Source organism: Typopeltis vanoorti, chromosome 16, assembly GCF_054136105.1.
Source record: "Typopeltis vanoorti isolate ZY-2024b chromosome 16, IOZ_Tvanoo_1.0, whole genome shotgun sequence".
In the NCBI taxonomy this organism is placed as follows: Eukaryota; Metazoa; Arthropoda; class Arachnida; order Uropygi; family Thelyphonidae; genus Typopeltis; species Typopeltis vanoorti.
The window spans coordinates 104147118-104164675 of NC_143564.1; the positions used below are offsets into that span (position 1 = coordinate 104147118).

At 37.0% G+C, this 17558-nt stretch overlaps 1 protein-coding gene across 3 annotated transcripts in view; it reads right to left on the reverse strand.

The window, feature by feature from the left end:
• Positions 1-17558, reverse strand: part of LOC150098232 (solute carrier family 12 member 2-like) — a 571711-nt gene that overhangs the window by 327084 nt on the left and 227069 nt on the right. For all 3 annotated transcript variants that reach the window (XM_090406235.1, XM_090406234.1, XM_090406233.1), the window contains exon 11: positions 2921-3044. In XM_090406235.1, the coding sequence (XP_090262361.1) occupies positions 2921-3044 (124 nt within the window). The remainder of the gene's footprint in view (positions 1-2920; positions 3045-17558) is intronic.

Below are 17558 nucleotides of genomic sequence, written 5' to 3' on the forward strand. Positions count from 1 at the left end.
CAATCCTCCCTTTCCTCTGAAATTCAAAGTAGATACCATAAAGGCTTATGGGTGGTAGTTGCTCATGAATTGAACAGTATATATTTTTTCCCCCTTACATGGCTCTGTATAGCACAAATTGATAGTTAACCTATATTAATTTGTTTTAATATTAATTAGATCATTAAGTATATCATTAGTATTGGAATTAGTAATCCTTATTTACTAATAAGAAAAAAAAAAGGATTTTATAAAATTTCTGGATTTTCATGGATTACTGTGCAATAATAATAATACACTTTTAATCATATATTGTGAATGTACTTTACTATGTTTTTCAGATCAGATCTGGATTATGGGATTTAGATTATGAAGATTGCAGATTCAGTTCAAAAACAAACCAAACTAGAAGTATGCAATACATTAGCCCTACCAGTCCTATTGTATAGAAGTGAAATCTGGACAATAAAACAAAAAGACAAATTAAGATTAATTACAGCTGAAATGAAGTTTATGAGAAAAACTGCAAAATATACTCTATTTGATCACAAAAGAAATGAAGAAATTATGAAAGAATTAAACCAGGAATCAGTAATAGAAAAAATTAAAAAAATATAAAATATAAAAGGATGGAACATGTTAAAAAAATGAAAACAGAAAGATTTCCAAAACAAGCTTAAATTACAAACCACTAGGAAAAAGAAAACAGGACATCCTCTAAAAAGATTCAATGATGATTTCTAAGACTGGAACAGGCTACTTTAGCCTAAATCCTTGATAAGCATGATGATGATATTGGAATAATGGAACTGTGAAAACACAGTAGAGGGCTGCAGACACGTAGAGAGGAGCAACATGATAAAGGCCTAGGAACTCCTGAAAGGGCGATTTAGGATAATGGATGAAAGAATTTGCTATATGGAAGCTGGAGAAGAGGATAAGGACTATCCATGGAAGTTTGTGTGTGCAGTTAAGAAAAAGGGCGAAAGAGAGAATTTTCTCACAAAACAGTGAACGAATGAATGGAACACTTTACCATTTGAAGTGGTGAGTATCTAGTGTGAATAAGTAATTCAGGATACCACAGCTGGCTGGTGTGGGTGATATGTTGTCTCCCTCTATGAACAACTCCTACCCTGGAGGTTCCAATGATAATTTCTTAGTTAAATTTCAATTAGATTTTTGCATTCGTGTATTCTCTCATGTTATTTTATGACTGAAAAACATTTATTCTTAATTATCTGTACAAACTTAGCAGATTTAGTCTATTTTCATTAATTATACATCTTTGGCAAATGCCTAGAATGGCCACATTGCCAGTTCTTATATTTAAATCTCCAATTAGTATTACATATGATTTGTCTATTTTGTAGATCTTCATGAAATCATTCTATTTCTAGTTTTGGTTTCCCTTTCTCTGGGCTATATACACTAATATTTAATATTTCTTCCTTCCTTTGTTTAGTTTTAAATTAAACATTCTATTTGGTATGCAAATATATTCTTCTACTTTTTCTCTACATCATTATTCCAATTCCGTTAGTTGCTCTTTCATTCTACTCTAATTACATTTTACATATAGTAATATGCAATTGAAAATTTGATTTATTACTTTTGTCTCCAATACTGCATAAATTTAAATGTTATGATTATGTTATTAAAAGTTCAATTCTCTTTTTCTATCAGTGATCTTACATTCCATGTGCCAATTCTCAGCATTTTTGTTTTGCTTTATTTATTTCATTAACAGTCAGCCTTTTAAACTTATTTCTTTGAGCAATTGGATTAAATGTTCTTTGGCAAGTTCACCCAACCAGAGAATGTCTCCTATGTTGGCTAATTGTATGGTGAACTGATTGTAAGAATACTAAACTTAGGTAATGACTGGCTCACTGGCTTGACATAAGATATTTAAACTATATTAACGTAAATGTCTTATTTAACTGACATTTATTTATTCTATTTTATTAATTTTGTAATGGTTTTAGTTTTATTTTAAAAAAATCCCCTTATAGGGAGTAAAGAAAGCTGTTTTAGCCCTACCAGTTTTTTTATTTTTATTTTTTTTTAGGATTGAGTGGACAGTTCAATCTCTAATGGTAGCCAATCAGTAGCTGGCCCAAGACTATCACTAATTTTTAAGCAGCACCCAGTGAAGAGACAGCAAACAAGTGGCACCACCTTGCAGTCCCTAACTCTAACACAATATATTATTGTCTAAAATACTGTAGGTTCTGCAGTTGTTTATTTGGAGAAGATACCCACTTGCCCATAATGGAATGACTAATTTGGGACAGTTTAGTTTTATACTTTTCTATTTATTATTATTTTTTTATAAAACACTTCACCTTTTGTTGTGAATGCTAACTGATAACTTGCTGCTCAGTATTATTATTAGCTGTCTTTCTCCCCCTATCCTCTCTTTGACACAGAGTACTAGAAAAATGCAACTCGCACATGAATTATTTTCCATCAAAGTCTACTATTTTTCAAATGTGCATATCTCTGAAGTAAGTTTTCTTTAGAAACTGGCATAGGAAAGCATATATTATGCATGCTGGTATTTATCATATAAAAAAATAAATTCTTTTTAAATAGGCCAAGTGCAGTAGACATTTGATGGAACATGTCATAATTCATAACATAATGGGGAATATCATAAGTTGTTCTTTAAACTCACACTTAAACAACCAAGTAATTTTTTAACACAAGAATAGTAACTAAATGGAGTCAAATTTAGTTACTATTCTTTTGTGTTAAAAAATCTCTTGTTTAAAATGAGACTAAAAAAAAACTTACAACATATTGAACAGTAAAGAAACAGTCCTTTAAAGTTACTAATTTATTTTGGGCAAAGGAGTGAATTGTTTGTTAATTCACTCCTTTGCCTGAAAGTATTCTTATGGAAAATTTCTTAACTTCTAATACTGCAGAATTTTACCTATTGCAATGCATGCTAGTGCAATGAAAAATGCTAGCACATAGCCACGCCGAGGTTCTCCATTTTTCCCATAACCTTTTGCAAAAATGTGAATATGTGGAAACAGTTTGTCTTTACAAAGAGCCTGAAAGGAAATCTCAATATCAAAATCAGATTTTTAATAAACAAGTTAAGTTTTGCAAACTAACATTAATAATGACACTAACATTTAATTCAAATGACAATATGCAATCTGAATATGAAATATAATTGTACTGATTTCTGGACACTGATATAGATAGTTAAGAACAAAGGTGGTCAAATAAATGAGTTGTTCCTTTTGTAGTCTTCTGAAATGCAATGAATTCAATTTAGTTAGTATTCAGTATCCTCCATAGGGATTTGACCAATCCAACATTGTACAAGCAGAACTGCATTAGGTGAATGTCCCTATTGTGGTACAGCACATTTTCCGGATGCTATACATGACAACATGATGATTAAACATGCAGAAACAGTTCTTTAAAGCAGTTCCTAAAAGTCATGTTAGATGAGTTTGAGGAGAACAAATACCTGAGAATGGTGGTCAGCCTGTAAGACACGATCTGTGGTCAAACTATTATTACTAAGATTCATTGTGAGAAGACAATCCCAGAAAAACACAAAGTCTATCATACCACTCGAACTCATCCACAAATTATACTCTCACCACTATCAAGCAATGCATTCCATGGTTCAACCACCCTCCATGAAATGAAACAACTCCTCACTCTCACGCTAACAACTTCCTTCTGCAATTTCCAGGGATGATCCCTTAACTTTGCTCCTTCCCCTTGTTTCAACAAACGCAAGACCTCCTCAGTGTCAACCCTGTAACTACCTCTCAACAGTTTAAATGTTTCAATCATATTGAAACTGAGCAGGCCAAACGAAATCCCAAAGAGCTCTTTTGTTATGTGGCAAGTAAGAGGAAGAATAACTAGGGAAAATTAACCTTAATGAGAGATGGTCACAAGGTGACAAAAGCAGATAAAATAGTTGAGTTACTGAGTGACCACTTTGCATCCTAGTGAGGTTACTGTTTTAAAATATGTGACAGACATTGATATGAGAACAAAGGCAGATGAATTGGAGGTGGAGGTTCTTAGAATATTAGGATAAGAGCAGTTTTTCTCCCAAAGAGCAGTGAGTGAGTGGAATAGCTTGCCTTTAGGGATAGTGAGTGCATCTAGTGTGAATGAATTTAAGGGAAGGTATGATAGCTGGTTTGGGTGATTTATAGCCTCCCTCGATGAGTCCTTAACTCCCTGGAGGTATCAAATAATAATAATAATAATAATAATAATATTGCAGCATCTCAATGTAAATACAGTTGTGGGATTAGATAGGATGTCAGCTAGGATTCTGCAAGCATGTGCAAGGGAACTGGCAATGCTAGTTGATTAGGATCTTTAATTTAAAAGTGTCAGCTCTGGTAGAGTTCCAAGGGAGTAGAAATAGAGCAAAGCAATTCCCTTTCATAAAGGAGGTTCTAAGACTGCAGTAGCAAATTATAGACCAATCAGTATCTCAGGAGTGCAGTAAAAGTACTAGAAAACTTGGTGAAAAAGAGAATTCATGAATGGATAGATAAAAATATGAAACTGTATGAGGATTGACATGGCTTTGTGAAGTGTCGTTGGTCATGTCTTAGTAATTTACTAACTATTTATAACAGCGTAACAGCTGAGTTGGATAAAGGAAATGGCTACATGATCTTGCTGGATTTTGCAAAGGCATTTGACTGACTACTGCATGGAACTCTGTTACACAAATTAGAAGAAATGGGAATGGATATGACACCGGTTAAACAGATATCAAAAAGTGGCATGTGGAGGGACAGAATCAAGTGAAAAACAGGTGACACGTGGTGAGCCGCAAGGTTTAGTGCTAGGACCATTGCTGTTTAATTTGTACATAAATGATATAGGAAATAACCTGAAAGGAAATATTCCATTGTTTGCTGATGATGCAAAATTAGGTAGAATAATAGTTAATCAATGTGATGTGAAGAGCTTGTAGGACAATTTAAATAGGCTGTCAGTATGGACAAAAATTAATGGGTATCAGTTTAACATGGAGAAATGTAAAGTTATGAATTTTGGGATAAATAGATCCAAGCCATGTATCACATTGATGGCTGTACTCCAGGAAATAGATGAAGCTACAGCTTCAGTGGTGGTGGTGGTGGTGATAGACAGAGTTAAAGTTTAGAGGATATATTGCTAAGGTAGCCCATAAGATTACTTTGCTATCGAAGAACACATTAATAAGCAGAGATAAGGAAGTTGTTATTCCTCTTGATATGCCCACATCTGGATTACTGTGCTCAAATCTGGTTTATCGAGTATATCAAGTCTGGTCCTCATCTCCAAGAAACCAAGATCCCCTGGTTTCTTGGGGATGAGGAAGTGGTGGAGAGGATTCAGAGGCGAGTGACCAAGATGCTGAGTGGCCTGTGGAATGTTCCCTATGAGGACAGATTGAAGGTGTGGATTGCAAAAGTTGGTTGATAAGACATAAAAAGAAAGGATACGAGAGAAACATTTAAGTTGCTTAAAGAGTTTTATAGGATAGATGCAGGAAAAATGTTTCAGCACTAGGCCAGAGGGCCTAGAACAAGGGGTCATCACTGGAAGTTGAATAAAGGTGTGGTTAGTATTGGTGTGGGAACTAGATTTTTTTTCTTAGAGTTGTGAATGAGTGGAATGGGTTTCCAGCGTCAGTTGTGAGTGCTTTGTCTGTTAATGGGTTCAAGGAGAGGTATGATAAATTGTGTGGATAGACTGGGTCTCCCACAGTGAGTCTTTGGACTCCATGGAGGGTGTATAATAATAATGATAATAATAATATCACCCATCTACCTATCAAACATTGCAATCCACATTCCCTCATTCTATTCTCATAACTAACATTGTACAGTCCTGATATCATCTCTGTTATCCACTCCATACTCTTCCCAAGATTAATTTATGCCTTTCAAATCCTTGGACTATTGTGCTCAAATTAGAATCCGAGTACAAAAGTCCAAGTGTGGTCTGATCAGGTATTTATACAATGGAATGACAACTCATCTCTGCTGGTCAGCATCTTTCTTAGTACTGCAGAATTCCTCTGGGTTACCTTAGCCACCTTTGCAATATGTTCCCTGAATTTTGGGTCTCCATCAATCACCACCCACAGATCCCTTGCTTCCCCACTTCTTCCAGTAGAGTATGGAGCCTCCCATCAATGTATCCCAAACTTCAAGATTTTACATTTAGCTGAATTAAACTGATACTGCATTCATTTGATCATATGTCCATTTCATTCAAATTCTCTTGAAAGGCTACCACATTTGCACTATCACCAATAACCTTTCCAAGCTTCACATCTGCAAACAATTGAATATCCCTCTGCAATTCAATGACAATGTCATGGATATAAAGTTTAAACAATACAGATTCCAGTACTTAGTCCTCTTGGATCCCACTTGTACCTACTTCCTTGAGACGGCCTTCTCATACACAACTCCAATACCTATTAGACTGCCAATCCTCATTCCAATTCACTAAACTGACATCCAAACCCATGTGCTGCAACTTAAATATCAGCTGATCATGTGGCACCCTATCGAATGTCTTTGTAAAATCTAAAAAAATCAGAATATGCTTTTCACTCATCAAATGCTCTTGTCACTTTATTATAAAAGTGACATTGATTACTAAAACAAGAGTGCCAACAAATTCATACTGAACTCTCTCGCAGTTAACATTACCCTCATCTTCTCAATGCTGTAAATGAATCCTCACTAATTTTGACAAATTAACTACTGATTATTATTATTATTATTATTAATCGTGACACTTTCAAGGAGTTCAAGACTCATCGCAAGTGGACACCTACTGTACAACTCTCCGTCTCCACCACTACACCGAACCTCTACTATCAATCATCTACATCAAAGGCATCTACTGCCCACCACCACCACAACTAGTATTTTTTGTCTGCAAATTGCATGTGTTCTGAAGGGCCGATTTGTCTGTATGCAGAATGAAAAACCCGAGTTTCTGGGAGATAAAAAATCTTGCTACCTCCATATGAGATCGGCTAACTCACCTTCGATTGAAAAAAGTCCATATAAACATTCCTCCCATCATGACGAGAATCGAACTTTTTGATGAAATATAAACTGTTCTATAGTTTGATACTTTCATTCTACTACCACCCTTAGGTAGTAGAATACACCCTTATACAATGCCACTATCTCACCCTCCTTTCACTCCTTGGGCACCTTTCCATCAGCCAGACTCTTATTGAAATATCCAGGTCAATGGAGCTGTCAGTTCTTTAGCACATTCTCTCAAAATCCATTGTAGAATCCCATCCAGTCCCATTGTTTGATATCCCAAGTATTTAGTATTTGAAACACTCTTCTTGCACTTCTTAACCTTGAACCTACCCCATCCCTCTAGTATTAAAATCTACTTCTCTAGAATGAAATATCCAATAAAGTGTTAATTGAGCAACTTCACTATCTGTTGCATCAGTCACTATTCCCATTTTTATCCAACAAAATCATTCTTCCACAATCATTTCTCCTCCAACTGGCTACATAATGAAAGAATTCCTTAGGATTTTCTTTGGATCCGAGGCAATTCTCTTATATTCCAGCTTTGCTTCTTTATCATATTAGTCACTCTTGGCCTGAGTCTTATATTCGTCATACATCTGCTCTCTGCCCCCTCTCCTTATATCTCTTCCATAACCTCTTTTTCCTGCAGTTCCTGTTTGATATTGTTTGTAATCCACTTTACACCAATTTGTATTCTCTTTTTCACTTGCAGTATACAACTTGCCACTGCTACTAATAAATATTTCTTCACCAGTTTCCAAGCACTGTTGATATCCTACCTTTCCAATTCCTCCATCCATGGAACTCCCCAAGCTGATTTCTAAGATTATTATAATCACCTGCATTATAATTCCAAATACATTCCTTTCTCTTTGATACTCTTGCATTTCTATTCATCTTTCAAGTCAAAACTACATAGTCACACTCTTCAATCAGGGGCAGGGATGCCATCTCAGTTATAATCAGATCTTCTGATGCTATGACCAAATCCAAAATTCTTTAACCTCATGTTCCTTCTACTATATGTTGCTTAAGACATTTGTCTCTAAAGAATTCCAGAAATTCCATTCTTTACTACTACATGCAGTTTCCTCCTCCCAATATTATACTGTCTTCTCCCTTCTATGTGTTAGGCCTGCTGGGCTGTTACAGAGCTATCTTAAGCCCTTATAAGTTGTACCCATCCTGAGGATAAGGTGACTAGCCCTATGTCTCTCGGTATATTCTATAGCTGTAGCTGCATGTGTTCACGGGGCCGGTTTGACTGCTTGCAGGAGGAAAACCCCCTGATAAACTGGGGGAAAAACCCTACTGTCCATACCCAAGACTGGCTAACTTGGCTATGTCTGAGAAAGATCCTTAAGCTCCTCATGTCGACGATGAGAATCAAACCCAGGACACTCCTTTCCCAGGCATATGGTTGTGAAGTGCATAGCCACTAGGCTAACCGCATGGACAATACTATACTGTTGTAGTTAAAATCTCTCATAACAATCATTATGTGAACTATGGCCTAAACAGCAATATAAACTATGTGTACACCACCTACAGTCATCTAAACTAGAAGTATTATTCCTATCAGAACCCCAACTAGCAAACTCAGCCACCTCAACTGCATTTTAAACAGCTCTTTCTGACACAAGGGCAACACTTGTTCATTCATCAGAACCGACATATCATGCCAGAGACTGCAAACCCTTCAGTCCCCACTGTTTGATCTACTTTGGCTCAAAATTTCTCTACCAAACCAACCTGCCCTTTTCATATGCTCCCTTTATCGATCTCCAAACTCCATCAAACACTCTGACCTCTTCATCTATTTTCCTCTAAAGCTTGACTTTCTGCAGTGGAAATACTCCAATGATGAGGCCATCCTTCTTGGGGACTTTAATGTCCACAACTCACACTTACTCCCCTTGTCCAGTTTCACCGATCAAACAGGTAGGGATGCCAAGGTGTTTGCCATCAGCAATAACCTATATCAGATCATCAATCTTCTGACCAGAATACCTGACACCACCTTCAATTTGCCAACACACTTGACCTCTTCCTAACAAGCTCCTTTTCCAGGTATACTGTGGTTGTCAGTTCTCTTAGTAACTCAGACCACAATGTCATACAAGTATTTTGTCACAGAACTACCTTCATCCACCAGTTCAGTTTCATGTCCTCTGGCACTACAAGGGCACCAACTGGGAGGACCTCCATGACTTCTATTCCTCCTTCCCATGGTTCAACCTGCTTCAGTTCTTCCGATCCCAACACCTGTTCAGACTGAATAACAGGAATCATCTTCACAGGAATAAAAGCTTTCATCCCTTATTCTACTCTCAGCTAGCATAGAAGCCTTCGTTCTCAAAAAAAAATTGCCAATGCTGTAAAAGAAGAAACCTCTGCTTGCCATGAATTGCACCAGACCAAAATTACATCTACTCACTCTGAAACTTGTAACTGTTGTAAAAGAATCATCACAAAGTCCAAGTCAGACTTTGAAAGGGCTAAATGCCACAAACTCGCCTCCTGCCTAAATGGCAGCTGCTCCTTCTAGTCCCTTGTCAAGGCTGTTAGGTGCAACTTCTGCCCACCCAAGTTTCTACCACTCTCACAACCAGATGGTACTGCAGTTACATACTTCACCTAAAGACAAGGCCAACTTACTGGCATCACTTTTCTCTTCCAATTCCTGCACTGATGACCAGGACAGAGTTCCTTCCACTCTACCAAGATGGCTACTTCATGTTGCCAACAGTCTTCCAACAAAAAGAAACTCCAAGAATCCTAAATAACCTGGACACAAACAAGGTACCTGGTCCTGATTGTAACCCATCTATTGCATTAAAAAGTTGTGCCTCAGAACTAACACCCATCCTGTATTGCCTCTTCAATATGTCCTATTCAACTGGCATCTATCCTACAACATAGAAACAGATCCACATCCACCCCATCCCAAATAAAGGTGATAAAAGTCAACCAACAAATTATCATCCAATTGCTCTCACCTCTGTTCTCTCTAAAGCTATGGAGAAGGTCATCAACAAACTTTTGAACCACCTAGAGCCACACCAACTAATCAGTGACCAGCAGTATGGATTCCGTGACTTGCAATCTACAGCTAATTTTGCATTCACCACTCACCTTTGGACTCAAGCAATGGAGAAATTTGGTGAAACCGATATGGTTGCCATCGACATTTCAAAGGTATTCGATTGGGTTTAACACAAGGGCCTAGTTAACAAACTGCCATCCTATGGTCTGCCTTCTTCACTCTGCAATTAGATCACCAACTTTCTCACTGATCATCCACTACGTGTCATGGATGATTTACTCTCCTCAGATTTTGCCACCAATGCAGGAGTACCACAGGGGTCTGCTCTTTCACCCACTCTTCCTCTCGTATATAAATGACCTGCTCTCTCAGGTCATTTATATACAGAATTCCAATCCACAGCTTTGCTGATGACAGTACACTCCTCCTAACAAACATTCCTCCTTTTCATTCAATAAGCCCTGTAGTACTCAAGTATTAGAATCCTCAAGATGTACCATGGCCAGTGAGTCTTGAGAATATCTACTGAGCCATGGAATATTGCTCCCATATTTGGGGTGGTGCACCAAAATCCTCTTTAAGATTGCTCAATTCTGTCCAGAAGAGGGCAATCCCTCTGTAACATTCAGTTTCTGCCTTTTACCTCTTCTACAGATACTTTCATAGACAGTGCCCTGCTGAATTGGCCACTATTATTCCTTCACTCTCTCTGGCAAAATCATTAAAACAAGAGCCACTGCTAACCAACATCCTTTTATAGTCCATCTTGAAACTCACCAAACCACTTCACTGTCTCCTCTTTCATTCCATCTACATCTGTCCTTTGGAACAGTCTCCCCTACTTTCTGCCCTCCCCAAAGATTACAACACTAGCTGTTCAAGCAAAATGTGAACAGATTCCTCCTTTCTTTTATTCCTCTTGTCCACACACACCGTTAATGTGCTATAGGTCATGTGGCCTTTCGTGTGTGGATCAGAAAAAGAGCAACAAAAATTCTTTTTGCACTAGCCAAGCTGAACTGCCTAAACATCTCTTGCTCATCACCCTCTATGCTTGCCAGCTTATATCAACATCCCACTAAATATCCTGTCCTGCCCATCTCTACTTCACACCATATGCTCTCAAAACCATTAGTGCCATTATTATTCAAATCCTCCACTCTGAGAGGACAATTCATCACTTACCATAAGCAGTACTCCACCATCACATCTGCCCTTCCTATCCTGCTGAAATATGTTATATCCTGCTACTGCTATTCATGTCAGTATAATCATCTTCAGTCAACCATGACTCAGTGATCCCAATAATCTTTGTACAGGTTAAGGCTATCAGTGCCACCAATTAATCTCCTTTATTCTGGATACTCCTGGCATTTGTATTTATACAAATCAATGGGAAAAGACAAGTTATATGCCTTTGAAGTGAGAGAGAGTATTTTAGCAAACTAACTTCGCACCACGAAGTGAACTAAAATGGTCTGTTTTAGTATGTTTCTTTACTTGTGAGAAGTCTTTTTAAGGAAGGCTGTATTTTCTTGACATGGCATTCTGTCTGATCCCTTCTGTTTAGCACAAAAAGCAATGATTTGTATATCAATTCTCCTTCCCCATCACCACCACTGGAAATCCAGATACATTAGTTCACAACAGAACTAAAAATCTATTAAATCATTTGGTTCTTTCTCCAAATCACTAGTACCCAAAAAGTCAGACCAGCAATCCTTTGAATGCACTAAGTTAAATTGAGATGTATAGAAATTAGGAGCTAACTTGGTCTCCAAAGTAATGAACATTGGCAGCCCTTACTGCATGCTTGTATTGCTGTTACTTAAATATCATTATCAACCACAAAAAAGTAGTCCATAGTTTATTAATTGCAGCAGTAACTTAAATATTACAACATAAGTGAAAAAAAAAATTCTTTTGAATGTCTTTCTGTCATTTTTCTATCATAAGTAAGAACTCCAAAGAATGAGTTTGTATTAGTGTTCCTTGACAGGTTCAGAAATGTGTAAATATGTTTAAATCAGGTTTCAAAGAAGTATTCCATGCTGTGAGAGTCACCACTCGCTAAAACAAATTTCCAAAAGCTTCATATCATTAATATGATGCTAAAGAAAATTCACTATACAAACTCCAAGCAATAAGAAAGATGTAAAGATAAGAGAAATAGTATGCTTGATGTCCACTGGTACAATATTCTGTTTCTATTTCTTTGCTCTTACTAGTTCACTAGTCAGACATAGAAAAAAAACAACTGAAAAATAAAAACTGTTTTGTTTCACTGTGATTATACTGAATATACACTGCTAAGCTTATTATCAATATGCATTGTTCTTTGTAAGAACACATGAATAAAAAGATGGACAACATTTCAAATCTCCTGCTTTATTTTTTTTAAAATGATTTCCATCCATGAAAGGTTGTTAATTGTCTGTACAGTAGTACTGTGGGTGGGTTAAGAGTTTTGTTCTTTTCATTTGATATCACACACACACACACAGTTGTGATTCTTTCTTGTTTCAAATAAAATTGCAAGATGCCATCATTACAATAATGGCATGTTCTTCCAAAGTCCTAATGACAAATTAGTTCACTGAGAAATAGTATGGTTGATGTCTACTGGTACAATATTCTGTTTAACGTGGAAAGAAATTATATAATATGTTGTTCAAGCACAGATGATTTTAACAAATTGTCATAACTGCCTGTTGAATTATTATTTATTTCATATGGGGTTTCCCTCCTTTCTTCCCCCATCCCTTAGGACAGGTTGATCCTTCTAATGAATGATTAAGTATGTATTTTATGACTGTAGAACCATGCGTGTTCATGGGACTGGTTTGCCTGCTCTGGGAGACAAAAAACCCAAGTTTTGGGCTGAAAAAATCCCCTACCTCTGTATGAGACTGGCTAACTCAGCTTTAGTTGAAAGAGACCAGATAAAGGTTCCTCATGTCTTGGACGGGAATCGAACCTAGGTCTTTCTGACCAAAGGGCTCCATCTATACTGACTGAGCTATGGAGGCTCTGCTCTGTTGAATAATCAGAAGGCAAAGCAACAGTCTGAACCCTTGATTCTTATTAGATGCCAATGAAGATGATTCTCAGCATTTTCATTGGCATCTAATAAGTTATAGACAGGAATCATCTTCATTGGCATCTAACAAGTTATAGACAGCTCTAACAGCTTTCCTGAATCTTCTTTCATGTCAGCACTTTGGAAGAATATGCACACCATTCTTAAGTCACTCTATTCTATGAATGCTTTGAGCAGTTGAGCAATTCTTGACTTTTTATACTGCAAAACATTTAATCTAGCACTCATGTTCTTTCTGCTAGTGTGCAAGTGTTTTGGCAAAAATACAAGTGGCAGTATGAAAGTAAAATCTCTTATTTTTCTTTTGATTCTGGTATGTCAAAAAGCTTTATACAACACTGAATGGATAGCAGTATATTATAGTGCAGTGAGTGGCAGTGATCCATCAGATGAATGCAGCACACTAATTCAAAAACAGTGGCTGTTATAGATGCATGTATGAAGTAGAGAGTGGTGATAGAATTCCTTGCTGTGGAAGTAGCAAGACAGATGGAAATTCACATTCATCTTAAAAAGTATATGGCAGTGATATTGATGACTACAGATGCAAAGTCAGACACTGATTGTGATGAAATCAGATCAGAGACAAGCATCTAAGTAGCCAGTCAGTGATGGAAGTGATGCTGGACAGTGAGTCACAGTAATGATCAAGGAGGATCATTGCATCACAACTTGCAAATTGTGTAATGCAGTCAGAATCAGAAACCAGCAGTGATGTTGCACTAACATTATCTACCACAAAGTTTGCAGCAAATGCTGAGCAATGAATACAAAGTATGGGAAGCCATCTACACAACTTTTTCCAGCACTATGAGAATGAGGAGAGCCTTCTGTCATGCACAGTCCTCAGGTGATGAAACATGGGTTTGCCATTACAACTCAACTCTAAAATGAAGAGACTGTCTTCTGTGGGGCAAAATTATGGTACCTGTGTTCTGAGATAAAGAGAGTGCCTTCCTTGTGGACTTCTTGGAGAGAGAGAGGCACCACAATCAATTCAGAATGATACCTAGAGATGTTAAAAAAAAAACAAAAAAAAAAACACCTGTATCCCTAGTTTATCTCACCAGAAACATGAATGAAATCATTCTCTATGACAATGTCAAACCTCACATCAGTTTGTGCACAAGATGTAAGTGCAACATTTGGCTGGATTGATCTTCCCAATTTGGCCCATTGTCTGAACCTGGTACCCTATGACTACCCTATAGCTTTCTGAAAGATGCACTCTGAGGATGTCATTTTGCAGCTGACTTGAAAACACTGTTTGTGAAGAGCTCTAACATTAGAGTGAAGACTTATGGTTGGCACACAGCATCTCACTCAATGATGAGAAGTGTATAGATAACGACGGACACTTGAAAAATGAGAATTCTTGTGAAAGATAGAGGATTAAGCCACATCACTGTTAAATATATTTTCTGATAAAACTGGAGGCATTTTCATACAACCTCTGGAAGGACAGTTATAAGTACATGATAATTTGTAGATCCCATGGCATCTACTGGCAAAACAGAATCTTTACCTGTGCCTAGATTTATGATTTGAAAAGGAGAAAGGAAGAAAGCAATATGTAGTTTGTACTTCTTGCAGGTTTTCAGCTATGTACCCAACGTAACGATCAGGATATGCTATTAGAAAAAGAAAGACGAGACCTTGTTATCCTGAGTTCATAATTGTTCCACCTTTGTGTGGTAAGCTTGTGGCTCAAAAAAGTTTGTTCTGTTGTGCCACAAAGTTTATTTTGATTCTAAGATATGGATATGCATTTTAGATAAATTCTGTAAAGTTTTGTGGCATGCCCACTTTTTCACTTTAGAACTTTCAAATATAACAAAAAGTGTCAGATTTTTCTTTTACATGGGCTCTTGACACATGTAACCAAAAAATAAACAAAATAAAACAAGGATGTACTCAAACAGCACTTGGAATAACATGATAGAGTGATGTTCTGTACACTTATATACTTACCTAGACCTTTCAGTTCTCATTTAGTCAGATGTAGTCCAAATACAATTTGATCAAGACCTTCTCCTGGAATTATAACATTCCATTAACAGATGTAAGTATCTTCAGAGGAGATAAGAGACATCCTCACCAATAAAACACATAGTATAACATTCTTGTCTTCTAATTTGGAGGCATAACATACTTTCAAACAATGCAATGATATCTGTTACCCAGTTGAAATACATAACTCAATAGCTGTTATATCACTATCTCTCAACAAAGTCATGCTGATCCTCAAGGAATCTTGCTGCTATGAACCCAGTCCTGAATCACACTAACATTAACCAGTAGTCCAGATACTGACAGTATCCTGAAATTTTATTGCTTTTATGCAGTGGACCAATTTTACCCTTTTCCATACTTTTGGCATGTTTCCTTTTACAACACACACTTGTTGAATGTATGTGCCAAGAACACTTATCTACCAGGAACATTATATTAAAACAAATGATATATCATTAAGTCTCCTTACCATCAATACAATCAAGTTTACTGACTTATGTACTTCCTGCAAATCCACTTACTAATCTCAACTGTTTCATGCTCATTCAACTTCTGTGTGATACCTCAACTCATCAGCATAAATTATTTATTTAAACATTCGCGAAATAATTCAACTATATTGGCTACTAATGGGCTAGTGATGTGCAATATATAGCCTCCCCTGGTCGAGTCTATCCTACCTTCTCAAGAAATGGCTCATGTCCACCAAAGGGGTTCTGGTGCCATCAGCAAGTGATCCTGATGGGAAAGGATGATATACCAACTAAACCAATTTGATGGTAATTGACCACCATCTTGCTTAGTGGGAGTGACAAGTCACTTATGCTATATTTGGTCCTCAGAGCAGGGGATTGCAGCTTCCATCCTCCCAACCCTTTAACATGTAGTGAAAGTGATACTCTTCAAGGGGTATGCCAAATACTGTGGAGATCAGTACAACAATCAAGCAGTTCCTCAGGTTTGCCATCAGATAACAATGGGACTGAATCTGGTGATAACATTTAGATGACTTCCTGATCAACTAGTGCATAATCCTGCTACCATTTACAATGTACCAGATTATGCATGTGGGGGAAATTGTGTAGTGGTATTTGGGAAACACTCAAGGCCATATTATGGCACAGACTAAATCCTTCTGTATGGACAATGTGTCTAAGAGTAGCTTCTCTCACTACATGTTCCTACTCTGGTTTCTTAACCTCTTACATAGTCATGAAAAAAAAATTGATATAGTATCACTGCAATGACAACATATCTGAGCTTATCATGGTGTTTACGATAAAATAAGATGAACCCCCCCCCCATCAAAATTTAACAACTCAAAACACCTTAAAAAAAATAATAAAATAAATAATCTCTTCCACATTCATGATAAATACTAACTTAAATGATGTGCATGATCACCTACAGACATCCAAACCCTAAATTAATGGAACAACAAAAGCATAAACACCACACGTGGTAGAAGGAATCAAACCGAATCCGAATTGTACTTTGATACCTTGTACCACCAGAGTGATACTTGCACTTTTTGTGTGATGTAATGTTCTGTGCCAGAAGATACTTAATCCTGAATCTCTCTCTCAACCTTCTGTGATGTAAAATATTGTTTGCTTATGCATCATTCATCTGCTGTCTCTATTTTCCTCAATTCTGAAAATCATTCTGAATTCTGCTGGGATAGGTGCTGAGCAATTTGCTATAAGCAGTGATCTGAAGTAAACTGTTCATCTATCAACCAGAATACCCAACAATCACTTCCACACACCAACACTGGTTCATTTCTTAACCAGTTCTTTGGGGTATACACTGTTCATGTGTAATCTTTTGTTGGTAATTCAGATAAAATCTGACCTGTTTCAAGAGGCCAGTTTAGCTAGCTAAACTGGCCTCTTGAGTTTAGCTAACTAACAACCCTCTCACAAGGGTCATTAGTTATCTACAATTTAGTTAATTGCTACGCTCTCTCTTCTACAGATATTTCCATGGATGCTCTTCAATAGAAATGGCATGCATCATACTCCCCTCCCCATTTCTGTTAAACCAACAGTTAATGAGCGACAACTGCTCAGCATCCTTTTTAAAGTTAAACCACCGACTTACTAAACTTGCTATTTCGATACATACCTTGATTTAAAGTGCCAGCTCTTCAAACATAGCTATCAACAGATTGCCTTTCTTTTGATCCCTGCTCACATATGGCATTGATTTGCCATAGACTTTGCAGTTACTCATGTGTAGAAGTGATAAGAAAATAAAATATTCTCCACAGAAGTTATATGTCTATTCTTTCCATCAACTAATATCCTCCAACAAGCATCTTTGTTTCACTGAGAGAGAGAACTCC